The sequence below is a fragment of the Archocentrus centrarchus genome, chromosome 20 (assembly GCF_007364275.1).
Source record: "Archocentrus centrarchus isolate MPI-CPG fArcCen1 chromosome 20, fArcCen1, whole genome shotgun sequence".
Lineage (NCBI taxonomy): Eukaryota > Metazoa > Chordata > Actinopteri > Cichliformes > Cichlidae > Archocentrus > Archocentrus centrarchus.
In genome coordinates, this window is record NC_044365.1 from 3,896,638 (window position 1) to 3,923,363 (window position 26,726).

At 40.0% G+C, this 26,726-nt stretch overlaps 1 protein-coding gene across 1 annotated transcript in view; it reads right to left on the reverse strand.

The window, feature by feature from the left end:
* Positions 1 to 4,397: 4,397 nt before the first annotated feature.
* The window catches only part of LOC115799882 (NACHT, LRR and PYD domains-containing protein 12-like), a 34,666-nt gene continuing 12,337 nt past the window's right edge, over positions 4,398 to 26,726 (reverse strand). The window contains exons 7-20 of the mRNA XM_030757181.1: positions 25,362 to 25,535; positions 24,628 to 24,801; positions 23,824 to 24,000; positions 18,205 to 18,381; positions 15,812 to 15,988; positions 13,825 to 14,001; positions 12,871 to 13,044; positions 10,300 to 10,473; positions 10,062 to 10,099; positions 9,520 to 9,575; positions 9,158 to 9,213; positions 5,418 to 5,626; positions 4,928 to 5,178; positions 4,398 to 4,523 (exon numbers count right to left, since the gene is read on the reverse strand). Coding sequence (XP_030613041.1) covers positions 4,398 to 4,523; positions 4,928 to 5,178; positions 5,418 to 5,626; positions 9,158 to 9,213; positions 9,520 to 9,575; positions 10,062 to 10,099; positions 10,300 to 10,473; positions 12,871 to 13,044; positions 13,825 to 14,001; positions 15,812 to 15,988; positions 18,205 to 18,381; positions 23,824 to 24,000; positions 24,628 to 24,801; positions 25,362 to 25,535 — 2,140 coding nt within the window. The remainder of the gene's footprint in view (positions 4,524 to 4,927; positions 5,179 to 5,417; positions 5,627 to 9,157; positions 9,214 to 9,519; positions 9,576 to 10,061; positions 10,100 to 10,299; positions 10,474 to 12,870; positions 13,045 to 13,824; positions 14,002 to 15,811; positions 15,989 to 18,204; positions 18,382 to 23,823; positions 24,001 to 24,627; positions 24,802 to 25,361; positions 25,536 to 26,726) is intronic.

Genomic DNA, 26,726 nt, shown 5'->3' on the forward strand with positions numbered 1-26,726 from the left:
TACATGTCTGATATTTCATACAGGAGTTTTTACTGTTTTAGGGGATATAGCAGATATGAAGCCTTTTCCTGAGTTGAGAGGCACTGTTTCTCTCTCTGTGAAAACCCCACTCACTTCGTGTCCCGTCTATATAAGGATGTGTATGTTTAAGATCCCTCTGTGCTTCCATCAGTTCAGAGGCCTCCCTTACGCGACATTAGCCAGATATGGAAATGTTTACATGCAGAGTCTGTCACATACGCTTAAAGACTAGCTGAAGCCGGATTCTCCATGTGATTTCATGTTTGCTGCAAAACGAGATGTGGGTGTGGATATGAAGGTATAAAACTCTTGTAATTGTCTTATTTGACGAGCAGGAAGAGTGGGCATCCTCTCCCATTCATCAGCTGGATAAAGACATTGTTCCTTTTGTAATAAACTATATTACTTATAAAGGCTCTGTCTACGAGAATTTCTCCAACACTCTCATCAGGACAGAAGCATCCATCCTCATCATGCTTTGTCCAGTATATCCTGTCTCCCTCCTCTGCACTGCAGCCTGTAAACCTCCCCTTCACTGTTGCTGCTCTCCTTCTGTTACAAATCACCCGACACTCGTCTCCACCCTTCCTGCACTCTCTCCTTCACCTCTCTTGTGGACAGTCTGTTGCTTTGGATGGTTGAGCCCAGGTATTAAAACTCATCCACCTTCACTGTTACACCTGTCTTCCCCTCATTCACACACACATTCTGTCTTACTTCTTTTGACTTTCATTCCTCTTCTCTCCAGAGCACACCTCCACCTCTCCAGCCTCTCCTCCACCTTCTCGCTGCTCCCGCTAGAGATCAGTGTCGTCTGCAAACATCATCCACAGATGATGACCTCACCTGTCAGCCTGTCCATCAGCACTGCAAAGAACAGGCTCAGAGCAGATCCATGATACAATCCCACCCCCACCTTCAACCCATCTGTCACTCCTACTGCCCACCACTGATCCTCTGTCCTCATCCAATAAAAAAAAACTGAGAGGTTAAATACACAATACAGCCTCAGAGCAACAAGGTGCAACAAAGCAGCAGAGTATGAGAGGAAAACTGTAGTTTATTATTGAACACTCTGTATGAATGTGTGAGCACTTTAAATGCTTTGGTCAGTAAACTTGGACAAGATTTACTCTATTAATAAAGTCTATTTGAACACGGGAAAGAAAGCCATCAAAAATGCTGACTGTGTAAGTTAACACACTCGACTCAACTGTGTCATTAATACAGGGAAGAATCTGCTGGATTATAATTGTTTCATTAATGTTTAAAAGACAGTTTTATTTTTTTTAGTTTGTTTTCTTTCAGCCTCTGTGGTGTTTAAGAGTCCAGGAGCACTCTGAGCCCAGAAACTCAAAGTCAGTCTGCAGCTCATCGAGTAGCTGAACCATCCAGCTGTCCTGAGTTTAGTCCAGGGCTGAGCTGAGGCTCACCAATCAGCTGTTTAATCAGCTGTTTAACAATTGGAGTGAGTTTCAGTTCCTTACAGATAAAAATCCAAACGATGGCAGCAAGAAAAAGACTATGATTATGATTTTTATTAAATAAAGAACAGGTGAGACAGATATTAGTACATAAGTACAAAAATATTTGTTAAAATGTCACAATTTTGATTTACTAGATTCAGATGATCAAGACTGAAAAAATAAATAAGAAAATAAAAGATCTGAAGCCTTTACCCTGCAATACAAAGCACATTGAAATGATTATAATTTTGAGGTTTTGAATGTAAAATTTAAAAAAAATGTAAGTTTTATCAGCCTAAAAAAGATCAAACATGGGGCGGCAGGGTGGCTCAGTGGGTGAGCAGGTGCCCACAGATGCCACAGGTTGGTGTCAGACCTGTGGTCCTTTACTGTGGGTCTTCCTCAACTCTATCCCCACCTTCCTTTTTCTCTTCACTGGACACTGATGAAGGCAAAAGGACAAAAACTTGATAAAATGTGAAGTATGAGGTATTTTTTCTTAAATCTTGGATTTTCTGCACCACCCGCAGTGCTGAAAATGATTTTCTGTCTCCATCTAGTGACAGAAATAAAGAATAGCACTCTGAACTTAAAGCCTTTGATGAAACCTACTTACACTTATGGGCCCAGTTTCCCATACTGGGATTATGTCTAATCCTGGACTAAATACTTTCTCCTGTTGTGGTCTTCATTGACTTCTTCCTTTTAGTCTAGGACCATGCTTAATCCATGACTGGGAAACCGGCTGATGAAGCTGTGTGTTTAATCTGGGATTTAAAGTATTAACAGCAAATTTCACTCAGTGGCCAAACAAACCGTCTTTCCTGCTCAGCATCCATTCAAAGAAGTCCAAGTTTCTGTGTGTCAGACACAGAATCACTTTCAGAGTGAAAGCCAGTTTTTAAAAATACGTCATTTCAAGACTACCAACATTTCCACTTGACCTCCATATTGCACTCCACAGCTGGGCGGCAGCTGATGCACCCTGGAGCAACGTATCTGCAGCAGAGATGATCACACAATAAAATACAACCAGCATGGACTGAAAACCTTCACAGGAATTAAACTAATTAGCAGAAAAGCAGGAAATATGAGAATCTGTGTCATGGGCTGCAGGAATCTCTATTATATAAGAAAAAGGTCAAAGGGGTGGTTGGTATAAATATTAATGCTCTGTATTAAAATAAATATAAAAACAATCACATGAAAAGAAAGTTTTCAATAATTTGGACTGGACAGATTCAGAAGAACAACAAAGAAAACCTGTCATGTTGTGTCAGGAGAAGCAGACTGAACACAAAGCATCCAGAGAACAGGAACACAGGTGACGCTCATCAGGGATAACGAGACACAGAAGGTACAACTAAGGACAAGTTACAAGAGACAAAGCGTGTGTCCCAACTGTGGGGCTGCATCCATCTAAGTGGCTGTTAAAAGTGACGGTCCAGAGATGAGGGATTAAGGGAGACTGAGCACCAAAAACACCCCGACTGAAACTAGCATCCACCATATTTGTTTGTGTGTTCAGAGCTGGTGTTTATAATTACCAAGCCTCCACACACAGAGCTCCACTCTCAGCATCCTACACGATTCAGTCAGGTCATATTTTTCCTTTATCAGGTAGAAAGAATTAAAAAGAGCGAAACCTCTGAAACAGGCAACTGAAGAGGTCCACTGACAGCCACAGTGATCTAACTTTAACCCTCTGGACCCCACAGCAGCCCAGCCAGTGTGTTCCAACTACTGTTTGTTTATTTCTGTACACACTTTATTTCAACATTTTAATAATCACACTGGGCTGTGGAGCATCAACGACTATTTACTCTGGAGGAGGCTGTAAACCTTTATGATACGGCTCGATGAGTGTGTGTAGCTCCCGTCTGTCCGATGACAGCGATCCTGAGGTGAGTTGTTGAGGTTTTCCAGGACTTCTCCATCAGTGACCACTGCTGGCTTTGCTGCTGTGAGCTGCTTTTAGCAGCACTTGCTGAGTTATACTGCTGACAGAGACTGACAGGTGAAAACATGACATGGTCAGGCAAAAAGACCAGAAAACTCAGTTTTCCTGAGTCAGGACCTTGAGCTGCAGAGTCAGCTTCTCAGAGGTTTCCAGTCTCAGCCTCCATCCAAAGTCCAGGTTTTAATGAGGGACTCACTTTCAGAATTGAAGTTTTTAAAACAAAACTCACAGTATGTAATGAGACTGTCCAGCAGCGATCACTGAGACCCATCATCACAGCTTCTGTAGGCGTTTCTCTTGCGTCACATTAATTGTAGCTCTTCGGAAAGGTATGGATCCTCCGTACAGAGAGCAGCAATCAGAACTGACTTGGCCGCGGTTCCTTTTTGTCGCACTATGTCGATCATGTATTGTTTTTGACCTGCTCCGCTCTGTGATCTGACTGATTCCATCTCCTCGTATGTTATAACATGCTGCTCGAGGAGTTTATCCAGAAGTCTGTTTAAAACCACTTCATTCACTCTTTCATTTAACGGTGAGTGAACACTGAACAGTCTCTCCACTGCCGGGACACTGCCCTCCATCGGGAAATTCGTCATTAAAGTTTCTGGAAGAAAAAGACAAGACAATTAACAGCACTCTGAAAAACACAGTTCAGCTATTTTCAGTTGTACTTTTATAAATTATCCTTGTAGTTTACAGGGTCACTTCTGTTACTGCAGCCAGGTGGAACCTTTACCTGTCAGGTAAACCTCACGTCTCCAGACTTCTGTCCTATCTTGGTCTTGGACCACCAAGGTCACACTGTTTTGGAGTTCAGTCAGGAAAACCTCAAATGTTGGATGATAATTTGGTCCAAACCTTGATCGAAACAGTGCGTGCTGGAAATCAACAGAAACTCGTCAGTTTGATGAGGAGTGGCTGATCCAGGACTGATTCTGCAGCAGTTCTCAGCTCACCTCCGGCTGGATTGTCTTGGCCGCGGGTTCACAGTGAACACTGTAACTGTGATTGATGTTAAGCAGACAGTCGGAAGAGCTCTCGATGTACTCAGCAGGTGTTTGCTGGACTTTAACCTTTAGTGATGGGACAGTATGCATTATGTTAATGATGAACACTTTATTTATTCTATCTATAGCACTCTTTCAAAAACAGTGAATGCTGACCAAAGTAAATTAATCAACATCATGGGTCACAAAGATAAAATGCCCACAGCTCAGGATCCTTAATAGGAGTGAATAATGAAGGGCAGTGATTGGTCAGCAGACCTGAGGGGTCTGAAGGTGGAGCAGGTGAGTACAGAAATGTTACCTGGAGCCTGACCCTGTGATTCAAGTATTCAGTGAAGGGAGGCCAGAAAACTTGCACATATATTTACTTTGGACTTGTTTAAGCTCCTTGTGGAAGCACCAGAAAGCTGCTAAAAAATCATTTGAATTCTGATGGGAACCGCAGGGTGAAGAGGTCTGAAACAGTTTACCTCTTGCACGGGGATATTTTCCTGCAGCAGAAACACGTTGATTTTTGAGGGTCGGAAGAACAGCAGAACTTGGCCATTTATCGGCCTCGCCATGTTCAGAAAGCGTTTGAAGACATCCCAGATGAGGCCGAAGGCAGAGAGGTGAGGGACCTTCACGACCACGTGAGTGTCAGTGATCTCCAGCGGCTCCAGGATGCTCATTCCTTCATCAGAGATGTGGGCAGCAGACAGCAGGCCATCGACACACAGCGCTGTGAAAGCAAAGAGCCGTTAAACCTCTGCAGAGGGTTTCTCACTGGGTTTAATCTTAAACACTTCAGGAAGTTCAAACTAATCTGCTTTCATCTTCAAGTTCATGTTTATTCTTTAGCACTAATTTCTTAATTTCAGATCATTTTCCTAATATAAGTCTGAGTGTACGCTATACTTCCAATACATTACTATTGCATTTTTCTGTTTAATTTTTAACATCAGCACAGCACAGGCTCACCCTGCTTTGTTTCACAGTGTGGGAGGTGGAGCTGACGGACTGCATCCTCAGAGCAGGTGATGTCAAACAGCGGCCCTGCTGCTGTTTTTGCAGCCGGTTGAAGAAGGCTCTCATCCCATTGGACAGTCCTGTACAGCAGCTCCGCCTCCTGAGCCATGACAAACACCAGTCTAGTGAAAGTACACTGGAACACACCTGGAGTGGGACACCTGAACCTGTAGAATAAGAAGAGATTAATCACCACTGCAGCCTCTGCTTCCCAATCCCCGGCAGAAGAAATGGAAAAAGAAACTGACAAGAAACAAACAAGAACAGCTGAAGCTCCCGCTCAGTTTCACAGTCAGGTTCCAGTCCAAACTGTCACACCCACCAAGGTGACTGGATCCTTCTGGATCCTCTGAAATGTTGCTGCTTTGGCTGTTGAGCCAAGCCAGATCATTATTTCAGCATCTCAGGTTTGACTCACATGTCACTGTGGTTAATCACCTCAGAGGTTTCATCCAAGGACTTTGTTATCACTGGATGAGCTTTTGCATCAGAACTCTTCACAACAATACACTGCTGATATTATATTATCAGATTTGGGGACACCTCAGATCAAACAGAATCCACCACATCAGGATCTTGATGATGAAGGGAGTCTGGTATTCTTTGCTGGGTTAACTGTCAGCACAAACTGATCCCCACAGAAGCAATCAGGATCAAATCCAAGAAGACTCACCTTCCAGGCTTCTCGTTGTCATGGTTTACTCAGACTGTGGACCCAGATACACATTAAACAAACCAAAAACTAACTTTTATTCAGGTTGAGGCAGCAAATCTATAAGAATGGAGAAAACAAAACCCAATAATCCAAACAAAGAAATCATCAGGGAAACCACACAAGCAGACAAACAGTACAACACAACAATGAACACACACAAACAGACAACAAGACTAAATACAGCGCACATGAGACAAGACAACAGTGAGAGAGCCGAGTTGGGGGGGGTACTGCGTCACACAAGCTGGGATCGGATCACCTCCAGTTGCACATACATGTTATGAGTCTAATTCAATTCAATTCAATTCAATTTTATTTATATAGCGCCAAATCACAACAAACTGTCGCCTCAAGGCGCTTTGTATTGTAGGTAAAGACCCTACAATAATACAGAGAAAACCCAACAGTCAAAACGACCCCCTATGAGCAAGCACTTGGTGACAGTGGAAAGGAAAAACTCCCTTTTAACAGGAAGAAACCTCCAGCAGAACCAGGCTCAGGGAGGGGCAGTCATCTGCCGCGACCGGTTGGGCTGAGGGGAGAGAAAGACATGCTGTGGAAGAGAGCCAGAGATTAATATCAATTAATGATTAAATGCAGAGTGGAGTATAAACAAAGTAAATAAGGTGAATGAGAAACAGTGCATTATGTGAACCCCCCAGTAGCCTAGGCCTATAGCAGCATAACTAAGGGATGGTTCAGGGTCACCTGATCCAGCACTAACTATAAGCTTGATCATAAAAGAAAGTTTTAAGCCTAATCTTAAAAATAGAGAGGGTGTCTGTCTCCTGAATCCAAGCTGGGAGCTGGTTCCACAGAAGAGGCGCCTGAAAGCTGAAGGCTCTGCCTCCCATTCTACTCTTAAGTATCCTAGGAACCACAAGTAAGCCAGCAGTCTGAGAGCGAAGTGCTCTATTGGGGTGATATGGTACTATGAGGTCTTTGAGATAAGATGGGGCCTGATTATTCAAGACCTTGTATGTGAGGAGAAGAATTTTAAATTCTATTCTAGATTTAACAGGGAGCCAATGAAGAGAAGCCAATATGGGAGAAATCTGCTCTCTCTTTCTAGTCCCTGTCAGTACTCTAGCTGCAGCATTTTGGATCAGCTGAAGGCTTTTCAGGGAGCTTTTAGGACAGCCTGATAATAATGAATTACAATAGTCCAGCCTAGAAGTAATAAATGCATGAATTAGCTTTTCAGCATCACTCTGAGAAAGGATGTTTCTAATTTTAGAAATATTGCGCAAATGCAAAAAAGTGGTCCTCCATATTTGTTTAATATGTGCATTGAAGGACATATCCTGGTCAAAAATGACTCCAAGATTTCTCACAGTGTTACTGGAGGCCAAAGTAATGCCATCCAGAGTAAGTATCTGGTTAGACACCATGTTTCTAAGATTTGTGGGGCCGAGTACAAGAATTTCAGTTTTATCTGAATTTAGAAGCAGGAAATTAGAGGTCATCCAGGCCTTAATGTCTTTAAGACATTCCTGCAGTTTAACTAATTGATGTGTGTCATCTGGCTTCATTGATAGGTAAAGCTGAGTATCATCTGCATAACAATGAAAATTGATGCAGTGCTTTCTAATAATACTGCCTAAGGGAAGCATGTATAATGTAAATAAAATTGGTCCTAGCACAGAATCCTGTGGAACTCCATAATTAACCTTACTGTCTGAAGAAGACTCCCCATTTACATGAACAAATTGGAGTCTATTAGATAAATATGATTCAAACCACTGCAGTGCAGTACCTTTAATACCTATAGCAAGCTCTAATCTCTGTAATAAAATGTTATGGTCAACAGTATCAAAAGCTGCACTGAGGTCCAACAGGACAAGAACAGAGATGAGTCCACTGTCAGAGGCTCTAAGAAGATCATTTGTAACCTTCACTAATGCTGTTTCTGTACTGTGATGAATTCTGAAACCTGACTGAAACTCTTCAAATAAACCGTTCCTCTGCAGATGATCAGTTAGCTGTTTTACAACTACTCTTTCAAGAATCTTTGAGAGAAAAGGAAGGTTGGAGATTGGCCTATAATTAGCTAAGACAGCTGGGTCAAGTGATGGCTTTTTAAGTAGAGGTTTAATTACAGCCACCTTGAAGGTCTGTGGTACATAGCCAACTAATAAAGACTGATTGATCATTTTTAAGATTGAAGCATCAATAATTGGAAAGACTTCTTTGAACAGTCTAGTAGGAATGGGATCTAACAAACATGTTGCTGGTTTGGAGGAAGTAACTATTGAAGTTAACTCTGAAAGATCAACTGGAGCAAAAGAGTCTAAACAAATACCAGCAGTGCTGAAAGCAGCCGAACATGAAGAATAATCTTTGAGATGGTTATGAATAATTTTTTCTCTAATGTCTAAAATTTTATTTGTAAAGAAATCCATGAAGTCACTACTAGTTAAAGTGAAAGGAATACTCGGCTCTACAGAGCTCTGACTCTTTGTCAGCCTGGCTACAGTGCTGAAAAGAAACCTGGGGTTGTTCTTATTTTCTTCAATTAATGATGAATAGTAAGATGTCCTAGCTTTACGGAGGGCTTTTTTATAGAGCAACAAACTCTTTTTTTCAGGCTAAATGAGCATCTTCTAATTTAGTGAGACGCCATTCCCTCTCCAGCTTTCGGGTTATCTGCTTTAAGCTGTGCATTTGTGAATTATACCACGGAGTCAGGCACGTTTGATTTGAAGCTTTCCTTTTCAGAGGAGCCACAGTATCCAAAGTTATACGCAGTGAGGATGTAAAACTATTGACGAGATAATCGACCTCACTGGGAGCAGAGTTTAGGTAGCTGCTCTGTACTGTGTTGGCACTGAAGAGCATAACACTTTCAGAAAGACTTCTACTGTAATAAAACTTGTTCCCCACTGCTGTGTAATCCATTAAAGTAAATGTAAATGTTACTAAGAAATGTGAAAGAACAGCTGGAAGCAGCTGTGGTTGTACAGTATGATGCAGTTACCTGTAGGACGTTTGTGCAGATTCAGTTTGCATTTCAGGTGTGAAGCTTGATGGAGGCTGGAATTCAGAAAGGAACAATAATACTTGTTTAATCCACAAATAAACAAATAGCCATTGAAGAAACACACAGATATTATATATACTCATTTTCTCAGGTGCAACACTGGAGCTTAAAGCAACCTGATAACATCCAGTCAATCAGTCCAGCGTTGTGGTGCAAGCAAATTCTACACATAAAGGTAGTTTCTGTCCTGAAGGCCTCTCAGTTATTTCCATCATACAAATTTTATGAAATTGATCTTCTGGGACCTGCTGAGCATTAGAGTCTTTACACCTGTGTAAATGATCGCTTGCTTGTCTCACCTTAGTTGGCTCCTCAGACAAATCACAGCTTGGATCCAGTTTGACCCCAGAGTCACCTGATGGGAGACAAACAGCAGAATAATTCAGGATTCCCTCCAACACTTTCCATCAGAGTCCCACTGCAGCAGCTTAAAGCTTCTGTCAACTCATGGCTTTGAGTTAGCTGTTATTATTGATATTAATATTTTAATAATGATAATAATTATTAAACAATAACTATTTGGACAGTACTTTTCCAAGGCACACAAAGTGCTTCACAGTTTGGTTGAAACAAACCAGTTGCTAAAGCAGGTAAATATAAATTTAAGAGCATTTCTAACTCAAAACAAGATGCTTGAAAATATTTTATGGTCCTTTATTCATTTATTTAAGATGTTTTTAGAGCTTTTACAGCCCTTAAAGGAAATACTCTGATGCTACTTTGCAGATGTCTTCCACACCTCCAAAAGAACATCACTCACATGATTTCAATAATAAAATGAGCACACAGTCATTTTCACATGAGATTCTATTGTTAAAATATCAATAAATAACAGACTCACATGTTTTTTCAGCAGAAGGTTTAATCATCCTGTCAATCCTGTCGATACAACCAGAACAGTTAGACTGAGCATCCATGCAAAGGGATCCCAAATAACCCGTGTGAACATAACTGATTCTGCTTTAGTGTGCTAACCTTACATATTCTTACACTGTCTACACATTTGTGTGTCTTGTTGTGTTGTCTGCTGGAGTTTTCTTCCTTGAAAATAGTTTTGTAGTGTTGTACTTTCTACTGACCCCAAAGTCGTCAGTTTCCAGTCTTGATTCTCCACAAGATCAGAGAGCTGCTTCAGATCGGACTCCTGCAGTTTGTTCCCACTCAGGCGCAGCTCTGTCAGATGGGAGGGGTTGAACTTCAGAGCTGCAGTCAGATAATCACAGCTGATCTCTGACAGACCACAGTACTCCAGTCTGAATAAAAGATGCAAGTTTATTAGACAAAGTTTGTGTTTCACAGTCCTAGCTGAAGAAGGTTCACAGTGAATATGTCACAGTGAATGCAAATCTGAAGCAGCTGAAGCTGTCAGGGTGCAGGTTCCCCTCAGTTAGTGTATCGTGGTCCATTTTCAGCCTTGTTCTTCCTGGTTTAGCTTCCATGTGTTCTCTTGTTTCCTTACTGCTCATGTTTTCAGTTTTTACTTTTGATTTTATTATTTATTGGATTTGGCATTCTGGGTTCACTGACCTCCACTACACACTGCTACTTTTCTCTGATGAACCTGATGCTGTATTAGCATAAGAGAAATTTCACTCCAGCTATGATGTCACTGATTTAAATGAAGAGCGTTTTAGGAAGGAACAATCAGCTCTAAGCTTCAAACTGAGGAGGTTAGTGGGATCAAAGCCCTGGTCCTGATGCTTTGGGACAAAATGACTGAAGACGTGTGTGAGGAACTCAGTGGGAGATTTTCAGACATTTTCGAGTCCTTCTTGAAACAACAGGAAGTTCCCAGCATATGGAAAGAATCTAACACAGACAAATTTAAGCCCTATAGCGATAATCACATGTAAATCACGTTAGAAAAATATTTAAACTCATTTTCAAATTGTAAATTTAACGTGTTGTGCCCGATATGTTGGAGCTCTTACAGTTTGCCTAGTTTGCCTTTTATTGACTTTTCTTCTTCTTGGAATACTGTTTAGATACAGCCTGTTATGGTCCCCTTATACAGTAAATGTACCAAGGAATGGCTCCATAGTATAATGGTTTACACATTGGCCTCTCGAACAAATGATCCCATTGGGGTTGTGTTAGGTTGCATAAAAATCTGCTAAATTAAAGCCGTCTGCTGTTGTGACTGCTTGTGAATAAGGGAGCATCTGAAAGTAGCTTTAGTACATTCATCAAAGTTTTTTGGCAGTCACCTGTGTTACTGTTACTTCTTTTTGACACATAGCTGTCTATGTGCCAAAAAGAAGCACCTAGCCACTCTATTAGGTACATAGACCTCTGTTCCCTAATATAGTGGCTGTCTGCTTTACTACATACCCCTTTTGCCACTTTTTGAGGGGCCTCCATCCTTTTATAGCCAACATGTGTCATGGCTTGTGTGTGGCAGGAACAGGGAGACCCCAAAACGCTGGACTCAGGACGGATGAGCTTAGTGTGATTTATTGGAAAGATGATACAAACAACTAAACAGGGCTGGACTGAAGCCAGAACTAATCTACAGGATACGGGATACGGAGAACACACACAAACGGAGGCGGCAACGACACGACAAAGAACAGAAGAAAACTGGGGCTAAATACACATTAGGTAATCAGGGCAATAGGAAACACTAGGGCACAGCAGGTGAAGCAAATGAAACTAATAACAGAGGAAGCAAAAACTAAACACAAAGCACAGGGAACACAAGACTGTCAAAATAAAACAGGAAGTGACTAGACCAGGTACACGTAGACTTGACACAGGGAAACAGGGGACTAGAAATAAACAGGAATACTAAAGAGAACAAAACATAATCTGAGAATATAACTGAAATAGCACAAAAAGAACATAAAACACTGGGCCACCAGCCCAGGACCATGACAACATGTTTCCCTCCAATTCCAACTCATTAGCAGCAAACCACAGACCAAGTCTGGCAGAAGCAACCATTCCACTGTTATTTCTCCAGAATTGCACATTCTAGTTTTTACTGTCATTACCTCCGCCAAGGAGGTTATGTTTTTGGTCGCGTTGGTTTGTTTGTTTGTCAGCAGGATTACTCCAAAAGTTATGAATGGATTTCGATGAAATTTTGTGGAGTGGTTGGAAATGACAAGAGGTGAAGAAGTGATTAAATTTTGGTGGTGATCCGGATCACGATCTGGATCCAGAAATTTTTCCAAAGATTCTTCACTATTGCGGGATAGGGGGTTATTCTTGTCTGGGAAAGATGAAAGATTATTTCACAGTATTTAGATACACGTATTACAGCGTCAGTGACCCTATGGCCTTGGCGGAGGTTTGCGCTCTCTGAGTGCTTCTAGTTTACTAGTTTATTTTTAGTTTACATTTATTTTAAATTACAGTATGGAGTGTTTGGGTCTTTGAACTGCTAAAGAGAGTTACCTGTCACTGTTTGACTTATACAAACTGGAAGAACAGTGCAGTTAATCGTGGTGTCCTCAACTTGAGTTGAATTTCCATGTTTGAAGGTTTTAATTGTGAGCACAGTTCTAGTTTAGTTAACGGATGAAATAAATGAAAAACAACTCAAGTGAAAGTGGATAAGTATAATATCAGCCCTATGCCTGCAGTTCTGTGTCAGCACAACTTTCCCATCATAATCATCTCAGCACAATGTAAACAAAGTGTCTGACCTCAGAGTCTCCAGTTTACAGAGTGAACTCCGCAGAAAAGCACACAGCTGCTTCACTCCTGAATCCTGCAGCTTGTTGGAGCTCAGGTCCAGCTCTTTCAGATAGGAGGGGTCGGACTTCTGAGCTAAGACCAGTGATTCACAACTGATTTCTGACAAGCTGCAGTCCTCCAGTCTGAATGAAACAAAAACAGGTTTAAGAGACAAAGTTTCAGCTTAAAATATTCAGTGTTTCGTAAAACATTCAGAGCTGAAGGGAGTACAGAAGCATCGTTATAAAATCAAAACAATTTTAAACAATATTTCGCTGATAAAATTTATATGTATGCAAGTCAAATGTCCATAACTCTTCTTTCTTTTAAATTATTTAGTTTAAATGAAGTCACTCAGTTTCATTAAGTTGTTCTTGTTGCTGGAGAATGAATGTGACATTTCATAGGTTTATACTGGCTTAAATACATTTCAGGAGTGCATAGAAGTTTTTGTTTGTTTTATTTTTTTGTAATCAGGAAAGATTTATACATAAAACCAAACCACATAACCAAAACCCAGAATAATAGAGTGATGTAGAAATGGCAGACTCAGCTCTGCTCTTGAGCAAAACTTCTTTTGGTTCATGTCTGGTGTCTTTTTTCATCCTCCATCTGTCTTCTCTGTGCTTTAAAGACCACTGTCCTGTGTAAATTTAGTAATGCTACAAATTGTTTATGGTTCACAAAATTGTCTTTCCATGGTCTTTGAACTGCTAAAGGGAGTTCCCTGTTGATTAGATTAAAACTGCTGTAAGAATGGTACATAAAGACCAGCAGCATTCTCTGGATCTGATTGAAATCTGAATATTATGCAATGATGAATGACAATCTTCAGCTTTAACCAGTATATTATCATATATCATCTTTGCAGTTTAGTGTCATCATATCTTGCACATTATTTCAACACAACTAAGTTGACTGACCTCAGAGTCTCCAGTCTGCATTGTGGACTCTCTAGAAAAGCACACAGCTGCTTCACTCCTGAATCCTGCAGGTTCTTATTGTCACTCAGGTCCAGCTTTGTCAGATGGGAGGGGTTGGACTTCAGAGCTGAGGCCAGATAACCACAGCTGATCGCTGACAAACCACAGCGCTCCAAACTGAATAAAGAATAAAGCAGGTACGTTTATTCAGAAAAGTGTCATAATCTGTTCAGAGCTGAAGGAGGTACAGAATATAAAATTTAGAAAATGGAAACTCCAAACTGCTGAAGCCAACAGGATCTTTTTTATTAATATATGACAGAGCCTTTTTATATGTTCTATCTGCCGCTGGTCGTACATGCAGAGGCCTCTCTTTCCATGATGGTTCCTGTTCTTGCTCCTCTTCTTTCTCAGGTGTCTGCTGTCTGAGGTACTCGCTAAGCACATGATCTTTTGTGGCCATCTTTCTGATGTACTCATGTATCTTTGTTGTTTTATGTAGGATAGTTGTTCTGACACTCACAAGTCCTTTCTTCCACTTAGCGTACAGTCTCAGGGTGTTGGATTTGGGGTGAAATGCATGGTTAGGAGCTTTCTTGTCTTGATGTCAGTGGCTTCTGTCTCCTCTTTGGCCAGCTTTTTATCCCAGCAGGGTATCTGACTACTGGCAGGATGTAGGTGTTGATCTTTTTATTTTATTTTATTTAACCTTTATTTAACCAGGAAAGTCCCATTGAGATTAATAACCTCTTTTTCAAGGTAGTCCTGGCCAAGACAGGCAACAAAAATACAAATACACAACAGCTTTACAAAATTACAGTTAAAACACGAGCAAAACGTTACATTTTACAAACAAATTAAGAAAACCAAGTGCATGTTATGGAGTTGCCTCATGTAAGACGGTTGACTTACAGTACATGAGGCCCATGCATGCATGGTCCATGCATAGCCCATGCATGCATGGACCATGCATGCATGGACCGTATGGGTCCGAATGAACACATATTCAGGGCCAGTTAAAATCTATCTGGGCAAACCCATGTAGGGCCACCATGGAAACCGCGGACAAAACCTTATGGGGCCCATAATGTTTGCCCTTGCTCATCCCATATGGGGCCCACCTAGGAGTGCTGGCAGGGCTTATACTGCATTCTGCCCATTTGTGTTAGATTTGGTTAAACCATGTTGACTTTGCTGGGTAATGCTCCAAATAATCCCATTGTCTACAACTGAGGACATTTTTTTTTTTTTTCACAAAAATGTATAACAACCATGTAACAAAATACAACTTCCTGTTCAAAGAGGAAGCTTAGTTTATATTCATATCAGGTCCATCTAATCACAAATATCCAGGAGAAATTAAAAATGCATCGCAAACAGGAACGCAGGTGTCCAGAGGCTGCAAATCATTCAGCTGACTCTTCAGGACTTGCCTCACCTTCTGCAGGTACTTGGCCGTTGCAGCTTTCCTGGCTCTCTTCATGGTTCCCATTTGCTTGTAGGATTCCACTGAACTCCTCCTGCTCTCTATGTCAGTGTCTACAACAAGTACCTTGAGGTGACTGTTTGCTGTGATTTGGTGCTATATAGATAAAACTGAATTAAATTGAATGTTCTCAGCTCTGACTATCTTACCTCTATTTGCTACCATCCAACTACATTTCTCGATGGTTTTCTCTCCATGGACTTCTTAATGGTGACTTGTGCCTTTAGCTAGAAGTTGCCTTCTACTGTTATTAGAGTACCAAAAGGTAATTGTTGTTCACAACTTTGCTCTGGCAACTCCAGCTGGCACCAAACTGTAATGCAGCCTAATAAAAGTACTGTAAGTAATAAAAGTAGCTGGTATAACTCTGTACAAGAATACTTGTCAGAAGGAAAATGTGATTTTTGGAATATTCAAGGCTAATGTTAGCTGGCACAACACCAGCTAATAACCAGCTGTTATAGCCAGTTTGCTGTCAGATGGGAGGGTTACATGTCCTACCTCAGAGTCTCCAGGTTGCACTGTGGACTCTCCAGAAAGTCACACAGCTGCTTCACTCCTGAATCCTGCACCGTGTTGTTGTGGCTCACATCAAGCTCTCTCAGATGGGAGGGGTTCGACTTCAGAGCTGAGCCCAGATGAGAACAGCTGATCTCTGACAAGAAGCAGTATTTTAATCTGAATAAAGAATAAAAGACATTCATTTATTAGATAAAGTTTCTTACTGAACTGCTTCAGTCTTTCAAAACTGAACACATTTTAAAATGTAGACGATTATAGAACAGAAACCCCAAACAACTGTTTTAATGTTACAACTGAATCATTGCATGACTCCGTTATAACGTCAGCACATAGATACTGAATATTTATTTCTCACCGTATGCTGTAGGGGAAAAAAATCATTTTTTTAATGTCAGATTAACTTTAATGTTACATGAAGTGTTTTAGACTCTCACTGTGCATCATCCATGGAGGATTCTTCTTGTTTTAAGATGGGGGCAGAGAATTTTCCACTCCTGAGAGCTCATAACATAATCTTTCTTAAATATTCTTTATTAGCATATTGCATATGTTAATACTACTTTAGATTTTAACATAATACTCATTAGCTACATTATATTGTCACAGGCATTAATACAGATACTGCCAGCCAGCCACTTCCCAGCAGCCGGGAGTGCCCCTTCTTTCTCCTGAGGAATATCTACTTTCCACTGTGAGCATATCCTTTTATTCAGCTGCAGTATCACAGAGTTGTGGCACTTTCTTTTTCCAAAAATAATTTTGACTGTAGTTTCAAACTGTTTAGTTTCATGCTGTTGATTAATTAACAGTATAAACGACTCCCTGCAACCCTGAAAAGATAAGTGGAAGAAAACGGATGGAAAAAAATCCTGATACTGTAGATGTCTGATACTTATCAACTGTTCAATTTAATGAGTACGACCTCCATGTTTTCTGTCAACATAAAAATTTTATATATTTATTTGTAAATTTCTTTAAACTTCAGTGCTCTCAAAGGTCTTGAGCCCCCAGCTATTTTCATACAAGAAGCCAAACTTTTGAGTACTGTCATTTTTAAAGAGGTCTCCAGACTATTATTAGCTATATTTATTATTAATATTATTGCATGACTGAGCCTTTTAAAATAGATTTACAGTGCTTTACTCTACTGTTACAATTGCAAGGAACTGAAAAAATGTTTTACCATAATCAGAAATGAGACATCCACAGTAACACACAGCCTGCTGTGCTTTTAGCTTTGCTGCAGTTTTAACAACACTGAAACTTTTTGTTTCATTTCAGCCAAAGAACATAAAAGCGCCTTTAACCTCCTGTTCATCATGTTCCTGTTCCACCTCTGAGGTCTGGCTTTGTAAAAAACTACATTTAGTGACTGCCATCATCATTGAACTGCTTATGCTAACTGTATAAAACAGTACAGTATATGCCAGGGGTCGGCAGCCTGTAATCCGGAAAGAGCCATTTGTACCCAGTTTCCATGGAAAACAAAACAGTGAGAGCTGCAAATACCAGCGGAAGCGAGTGACACATATATTGAGAAACTAAAACAAATGAATAGATAAAATGATTTTATTTTAATATTTCAAGCTCACAATAATGTTCCAATTTCAAACTACAACAAAAACCAAACTGACAAAAATAAAATGCATTTCAACTGGATACTTATAATTTACTTCTGCGAGCCGCACAGAGCTGCAGATTAAGCCTGAAGGAGCTGCATGCGGCTCCGGAGCCGCGGGTTGCCGGCCCCTGGTATATGCTAAAGCAGTGTTTCCCAGCCTTTTATGTAACAGCACACATTTTCACATTAGAAAAGTCACAAGGCACACCACCAAACAAAAATGTCAGATAAAGTATATTTTTATCAAAATATACTCAAAATCTACTCTCAATTTACTTAGTGTGAAATCTGGGCCTGTTTAGGCCCAGATATTAGTTTAGGCCTGTTTAGGCCTGATATTCTTGCAGGAAGTGAAGAAAGACACACACAAAGATCTTCCTCAACAACTCTGAGTCTTTTTTCATCTGGATAATCTTCCACAGCACACCTGATGATTTCTCACGGCACACAGGTTGGGAAACACTGTGCTAAAGCGTTATACTGCAGGGTCTTAGACTGTGAGTAAGAGTATCAACCAGAGCCTCCTCTGTCTGAGGTGGGAAATAAGGTCAGCAGGCCAGTGAGAGCCCACTGGCAGGCTGTGAGCCATAAGCTGAGCATCACAGTTTTCTCAACATCGTTCTGGTACAATGGAATAAATAGTTGTAAGATCCTTATTATCAGTATAATATCAGCCTTATGTCTGCAGTTTATCATCAGCACAACTTTCACATCACATTCATCTGAGCACAATTAAAACATGGTGACTGACCTCAGAGTCTTCAGTCTGCACTGTGGACTCTCCAGAAAACCACACAGCTGCTTCACTCCTGAATCCTGCAGGTTCCCATTGTCACTCAGGTCCAGCTCTCTCAGATGGGAGGGGTTGGACATCAGAGCTGCTGCCAGATAATCACAGCTGATCTCTGACAAGCGGCAGCTTTCCAGTCTGAATACGAAAATAAATGCAACTAAATTTGCTGCTTGAAATTATTCAGTGTTTCATAATCTGTTCATGTTCAGAGTGCACAAGTTTAAAACATGGACTCTCAAAACAGCTGAAGCCAAAAAGACACAAATTCAGAAATAAATGAAAAAGCTTTTATTAAAATGAATTCCAACATGCTGCTGCTTCAGTAAAGATGTAGCGTCTTTAAACTGTCCAAAATACTAAAGAGCCTCAAGTTTCCGAAGTAAATAAACATCGATATGAATTTAAAAGTCTCAAACTGATACCAAAAGAATCCAATTTTCTATGATGGTGATGCTTTTGGAGTTATATATTTCAGCATGCTTAGTCATCACATATATGTGAAACTGCAAATAGTAAATGTTTATTTGTCACAGTCTGAAGTTCTGGAAAGAGACTGTTGTTTGTATTCTAGCCTGAGTAGAGACAGAGGGCCCAGATACAGACACTGTAGACAGCCAGGAGTTCACTGAAAGCAAACCGTTTATTAAGGGTGATTAAAAAAAAAAATGTCCATGAAGCAAAACAGAAATCCAAAGGGAAAAAGTGAAACTAGGAATGAAAGGAAACTGACTATAACTAAGGTACCAGAACTAGGAACACTGAGGAATGAAACAGGCTGGAGCGAGAGGAAGTGGGGGGGTGGGCAGAGATGAGACAGCTGGGAACACAGCTGAAGTAAATTAGAATAACAAGATGTGAGGAAGTAAAACTAAACACCACACAGAAGAAAATGATGACTAACAAACTAAAAAAGGAAGGTAACTAAACCGCCCAAATCTCAACTATAACACAGGCAGAATCCAAAGGCTGAGAATAAAAACATAACTAAACAAAAAATCAACACAACCCAGGAATACAAAATACAAAATTCAGGCCCAAAACCCTCAGGGTTCATGACTGTGCTGTACAGTTTCATAGTCAATCATCTGTTGGATGTTTGGGCAGTGATATTTGCCTTTCCCGTGGCTGGAGGTGTTGCTGAGTCCCACTAAGATCAGATGCCTAAATCACAAAATAACTTCATCCGTGACTTTGGAAATCTAAAGAATATACAGTATGATATGGCCCTTAATCATGTTTAGATTGAGGGATGATTCAGATGAGGCTAATACTAAGAGGACAATAAAAAGTAAATGAAAAGACTTGAACATACATAATAGACAAACTATACATCAGTTTTTGTAAAGGTGATTTTGATTCATTGCAACTGACACACTTAGTTGCTCAATTTAAAAAAGACAGCATTGAAGGTTCTGTCTCATATTTGAGGAAAATCTTTGGCTTTTTGAGGATTTGGCTCTTGCAAAAATGTGTCTCTATCTTTATGTGGCATCTGGATCCAATTTCCATGTTTTTCATTGGCCAGTTAAAGCACAACCGCAGTTCCAACAAAGTTGGGTTGCTGTGTAAAACGTGAATACAAACAGAATCCAAACCCACATTTCATTCATGGTAGAACCCAGAAAACATATCAAATGCTTAAACATTTTCCTATTCTATGAAAAATATGAGCTCATTTTGAGTTTGATGGCAGCAACACATTTAAAACAATTTGGGGCAGGGGCAATAAAAGACTAGGAAAGTCTGTGGCACCAATTTCCCTGACAGAATATTCCTAAAGGGATTAGTAAAGTTTAATCTAATCTAATAAGGAACATTTCACAGCTCATCTTTTTCACGTTCACAGAAGCCGACTCCCACTGTCACAGGGCGACAGGCAGGGTACACCCTGCACAGCCAACACAGAGAGACAGACAACCATTCACGCTCACGGGCAATTTATAATCATAAATTAATCCAACTCTTTGGACTGTGGGGGGAAACCTGAGTAACCACACAGAAACAGGGAGAACATGCAAACAGGGGTGCACTCAAACCTAGAGCCTTTTTGCTGTGAGGCAACAATGCTAACCACGAAACAGAGAAAAAGGGTCCGCGCACCGGCAAAGCTCCTGAATAATATTTAATCTGCACAAACCTTAACAACAAGTGATGTTTCGGGCCATAAAATGCCCTTCTTCAGAATTAACCAAACAAAATGTTCGCATCTGAATGTTATTTACAGGTTTGAGGTACGAGCATGAGCGCCAAAATGGCTCCGAGCTTTGCATCTTTATATGTAGGTTTCTTGAGAAAAATTTTATTTTCAATCAGTCCCTTAATGAATTCTTACCTCACATTTCCTACTGGAAGAGGTACATAGATGACATTTTCTTCATTTGGTCTGGATCTGAGACGTTATAACTTTGTCAATAATAATGACTATCCTATGAGATTCACCATGGATTATGATGTTTATAAAATTAATTTTCTTGATATCACTGTCTATAGGAATGGCAATTTATTGGGATATAATCTTTTTTGTAAGAGCACAGATAGAAACACGATCCTTTATGGGCAATCTTTTCACCCGTCTGCCGGTGTCCCAGTTTAATAGGATACGCCGTATCTGCAGTTTCAGCGATGATTTTTTTTTGCAAGCAGATGAGCTTGAAAAACGTTTTATTGAGAGACAATATAAACAGAATTGGATTACGCATGCACGCCAACATTTTATGGGAATATCTCAAACTCAATGTTTATCTAATACCAAGCCTAAAAATACCATTTCTAACCTTAATTGTATTCTCCGATACTCTCCTTTTGCTAAGGACCTAGAAGCTACGATTAAAAAACACTGGCATATTGTCAGCTCCGATCTGACTTTGAAATGCCTTTACACACCACCTCATATAGTTTATAAGAGGGCACCGAATTAAAAAAATCTTTGAGTAAGAAGCTTGCCTCCCCAGTCCAAAATCTTCTCATTTTCTAACACAGATTCCTTCCGGTAAATATCGCTGTGGCCACTGCGCACAGCGCAATTTCACTCATAAGACCACCACCTTTAATCATCCCCGCTCTGGGAAACCTTTCAAGATTAGAGGCATTATGACTTGTCATACTAGCAATGTGATTTATTTACTTAAATGTCCCTGTGATTTAGCGTATGTGGGCAAAACAACTAGACCATTAAAAATGAGAATATCAGAACACCGGTCTAGGATACGTAATCAGGACACTAAAAGCTCTGCTGCTGTTCATTTCACTCAAGCTGGACATAATGTGTCTGCTTTCACCTATTGTGGATCGAAGTTGTTAAACCCCATTGTCGCGGTGGTGACATCAATTCCTCTCTATTAAGAAGAGAAGCTTTTTGGATCGTGGCCTTAACGAGGAATTTGATCTGAGTCCTTTTTTATAAACTTTATTTATTGGTTTCCCATTTTGCCATTCCTATATTTAGATTGTCTATTGCCTATTCAACATTAATATTTTTTTTGACTGTGTTATTTTGCACTGTTTTTTTTTTCCCTGTGCATTTTTGATTGTATATATTTTAACCTTTTATATTTACAACCTTTTCAGATTTGCAGGACTTATAGGACTTTTTCATATTATCAGTATTTTCTGTATATACTTGTGTGTATTTTTATATGCATGATTAGCTGGATTTTTATATTTAATATTTATTGTATATTTGTATAATTATATTTGTATATAATATCTTTCATGTTGATGGTTGATTGTGTACACGTTTGCTTTTTCATCACATGACATACTATTGTGTGTATATATGCAATTAGTCCTGCTTTGTTTGGTTAAGTCTGGGCAATTTATGGCCTGACACATCACTCGTTGTTAAGGTTTGTTCAGATTAAATATTATTCAGGAGCTTTGCCGCTGTGAGGACCCTTTTTCTTTGTTTCTTGGTTATTTTTTGGCCCAGCACCCAGCCTTCAATTTTTTTGGATGTGCGTGTCCTTCCTTTTTTCTTCTAAACAATGCTAACCACCTCACCACTGCGCTGCCAATTGTTAAAAGGTTAAAAAAAATTTAAATAAAAGCATCTAAGAGGGGAAGTATTTCTCAGAAGTAAAAATTTGGAGTTGTACAGCAATCTGGAAAAATCTGTATCCACAAATTGCAGTACAATTTCAGAATAATGTTTCTCAATGTAAAATTTTTAAAAAGGTCCTAATATCAAAGATTCGTTTTTAAAAAGGTCCTAATATCAAAGATTCGTAAAATCTGGAGAAATCTATGTGCACAAGCACAAGACCAAAAATCAATACTGGATGTTCTTGAACAGGAATGGTTCTGTCATGGAAAACACTGCACATGCACAGGAACACTTCTGTGCATGTGCAGTAATCTGTAATCTGCTTCTGTCCTCCACAGAAGCAGATTACAGCTCTATCACATAAAGAAGCAGCCAGGTGTGAACATTATTCAGAAACTCAGCTGTCTTCTCTGGGCCAAAGAAGCTGCATCTTCAGAACTGAAGAGGAGAGACCATCCGGCTGAGTTCAAAAACCTGCATCTCTGCCTGAGTGCCTGTGAAATTGGCAGCTTGTATATTTGGAAAGCTGCCATCAGTGCTGAAAGGTATATAGAGATTTTAGAGCATCAGGCCTTCATTTTTCACCAAGACAATGCTAAACTGAATACAGCATCTATTCCAGCAGAATGACTTCATAGTAGAAGCGTACATATGCTGAACTGGCCAGCCTGCAGTCCAGACTTTTCACCACCTGAAACATTCAGAGCATCATGAAACAAAAAGAGGACAAAGCAGACCCAGGACTGCTGCCTTTGTCCGACAAGAACGGGACAACATTCCTCTCCCAAAGGTCCAGCAGCTGCTCTCCTCAGTTCCCAGACATTTATGGACTATTGTTAAAGCAGAGGGATGCTGCACAGTGGGAAACCAGCTTTTATGAGATGTGTTGCTGCCATCAAATTTAAAATGAACTAATATTTTTCTTGAAATGGTATGTTTTCTCATTTTAAACATTTGATATATTTGGTATGTCCTATTGTGAATGAAATATGCGTTCAGGAGATTTGCAAATCACTGTATTCTGTTTTTATTTCCTTTTTACACAGCATATCAACTTTTTTAGAATTGGGGTTGTAGAAAGAGCACCACCAGGTATAATTCCTGGATAGATCACAGCTTATTATCTGACCAGCCAGAACTCCCAGCATTCAGTTGTACAATTTTGTAAATGTAAAATAATTACTGCTACAAATTGTTCATATTTCACAAATTGCTGTGTGCTTATCGAATGTTCTTTGAACGGCTAAAGGGAATTGGCAGCAGATTATGTAGCAGTGTACATCATACACCGTACACGGTGAATCAGGGTGCCCTCTCTCTGAATTAGGGCTATTCAGCTGCCATGGCAGGCCAGGTCACTCTTTGGGCCATATATTAGGCACAATTATGCTTTAGGTTTTTAAATTAGAACATTGTCCTGCTAGAGCAAATGGACTAAACCACAGAAGAAGAAAACAGACTCATGTTTCCAATTTAGTGTCACCACATATTTCAGATCATATTTATCTCAACACAACTAAAACATGGTGACTGACCTCAGAGTCTCCAGTTCACAGAGTGGACTCTCCAGAAAACCACAGAGCTGCTTCACTCCTGAATCCTGCAGGTTCCTATTGTCACTCAGGTCCAGCTCTCTCAGATGGGAGGAGATGGACTTCAAAGCTGACACTAGAGAAGCACAGCCGATCTCTGACAAACTGCATCTCCCCAATCTAGCGAAAGAATGAAAGATTATTATTGTTTTATAATCTGTCCACAGCTGAGTAAGGCTGATCATGTAGAGGTTTAGTAAAAATCCAAACAGCTGAAGCCAACTGGATCCCGTGATCTATAGTTGCGCCAAATGCTAGTTCTTTCTAAAGAAATTCCTTAAGTCATTAACGCTTAATGCTGAAATAAATAAATGATGCCACAGAGCTCGGACTCTGTCAGCCTGAGTTACGTGTACTATTATCACTAAAGGAGGCTGAGGAGTGACTATACATTTGGCACAGTGATCAAGACAGTGCCAGCATTGCTAATGCTAATGCTACTGAAAGTTGAATTGGTTGAATTAAAAAAAACAAATAACAAACTCACTATATAAACACTACACCTATTTGCAAGTGATGAAACATAATATGTACTTTGAAGCACTTGTAGGCTTTAAATAATCCAATTAAATATCAGCTAATAGCAGAACATCACAGTGTGTTAGGAATGTTGAGCTGAAGCTCATAAGTGAAGCACAGACTTTACCGTGAAGATCTCATAATATCAGTCTTGTGTCAGCAGGTTAGTGTCACCACAACTTTCACATCACATTCATTTCAGCAGACAAATAAAACATGGTGTTTGACCTCAGAGTCTCCAGTTTGCAGTGTGGAGTCTTCAGAAAACAACACAGCTGCTCTACATGTGAATCCTGAAGCTCGTTTTTACTCAGGTCGAGTTCTTTCAGGTGGGGTGGATTGGAAAACAGAGCTGAGAGCAGAGACGTACAGCTGGTCTCTGATAACCAGCAGTCTTTTAATCTGAATAAAGAAAAACACATATAGGTAAAATCATTTGTGATTCCTTCATATATGTTCTCATCAAAAAGATTCTCTCTAACAAACTAGGCAGACATACTATATCCTGTTGCTGTTATGAATCACCATCACACTAGTCTTCTGTTGGCATTAGGCCAAGTCAAAGTTTAGACACAAACAGCAGGCAGATCAGAATGCCACCAGTCACTGGTTATAGATACATATTACAATAGATTTGAACATTTCAGTGACTACTTTCAGTCACATTTGATTTAATCCCTGACTTTATCAAGTCTTTGTAGTCAGAGCCTGTTGGCTCTGGAAATGAGCTGTACCTTCTGTCAGCCTTTAAATGAACCTGCTCAAGTCTGTCACTTCTATTTGGAGCCAAAAACAAGAACTGTTGTTCAGTAGTTTGGAAAGACACAACATTTCTGAGAGCACTCAAACTTCTTCACATTTGTCTTCAGACACATCCTGAACATTTAGGAACCAAAGAAAGATTCAGACATCAATCAAAAATCTGAAATATAGAAAAACAACAACAGCTGCAGTGAACTGACCTCAGAGTCTCCAGTCGACAGTTTGGACTCTCCAGTCCAGCACACAGAAGCATCACGCCTGATTCCTGCAGGTTGTTGTGACTCATGTCCAGCTGTGTCAGATGGGAGGGGTTGGACTTCAGAGCTGAGGCCACAATTTCACAGTGAGTCTCTGAGAGTACACACTGAGTCAGTCTGTGATTAGAGAAGATATAAAATCAGTTATTGTAAAGGTACAAAAATAAAAAGACAAAATTGAGGGACATGATAATCTAAAATCTGCTCTTCACGTCTGTGGTTCAACTTTTATCAGCTTCAGGCATTTGAAATGATATAAGAGTGAATCCTTAATTTCCTGATGATAATTATATGAAGAGTGTGTCTTATATTTACTCATGTTTTCATAGTTTGCTCATCTTCAGTTCAAGTTTAAAGGGGTCAGACCACCTGTGCATAAGGGGTTATATTAAATTCCACTCATACGATGACAATACTAAATTATGAGGGTTTTTTCTTAGAAGAAATATTCTGAAGACAGTAGCTGTAATAAGTGTCTAAAAAGTGTCACTGGGATAAGCCTGAAGAGTCTTGGTAGTGTCCAGTCACAGGTTCCAAAGGAGTTGCTATGTATATTTAGGTATATAGGATCATTTGTCCTCAAAGTATTAGTTGGACCCTGTACACAGCCTCTCCCAGTCTGTCCATGATCCTACAAGGACCCACCTAATCACAAATGCATTTCCACCAGTTCAGGCTGTTGGTTACCATCTGAAAAGTTAAACTTGAAGATCGCTGAAATATTAGACACATACATTTGAATCATACCTTAGAATATGTTTGCAATGAGTCTTACCTATAAAATATGTTTTGTCAATAAATATCTTTCATTCATTTATTGATTTAAGCCCAAAGACATATATGTGAAGATACAAAAAGACATTTCTTCATCATGGGTGTATTTTTATGAAGTAGAGGCAGATGGTCATTGAATGTACACACCTAGGAAATCACAATTTGTGGATCAAAATAAGCCAGCTGAAATTAGTAGTCAGATATTGAATCTGCAGCCTGAGTTTATGAGCTTAATTTGTGTTAAATTATCTCTGGCAAACTGAGCATCACTACAATCTCTACAATCTGGGGTGGCTGTAGCTCAGGAGGTAGAGCAGGTCACCTACTGATCGGAAGGTCAGTGGTTCGGCTCCAGGCTGCATGCCAAAGTTTCCTTGGGCAAGATACTGAACCCCAACTTGCTCTCTGACGCAAGCGTCAGAGTATGAATGTGTGTGAATGTTAGAAAATAAAAGCACTTAGCTTAGTAATTCATGGAAGTGCTGGTGTGAATGTGTTGTATAAGCGTTTGAGTGCTCAGACAGAGTAGAAAAG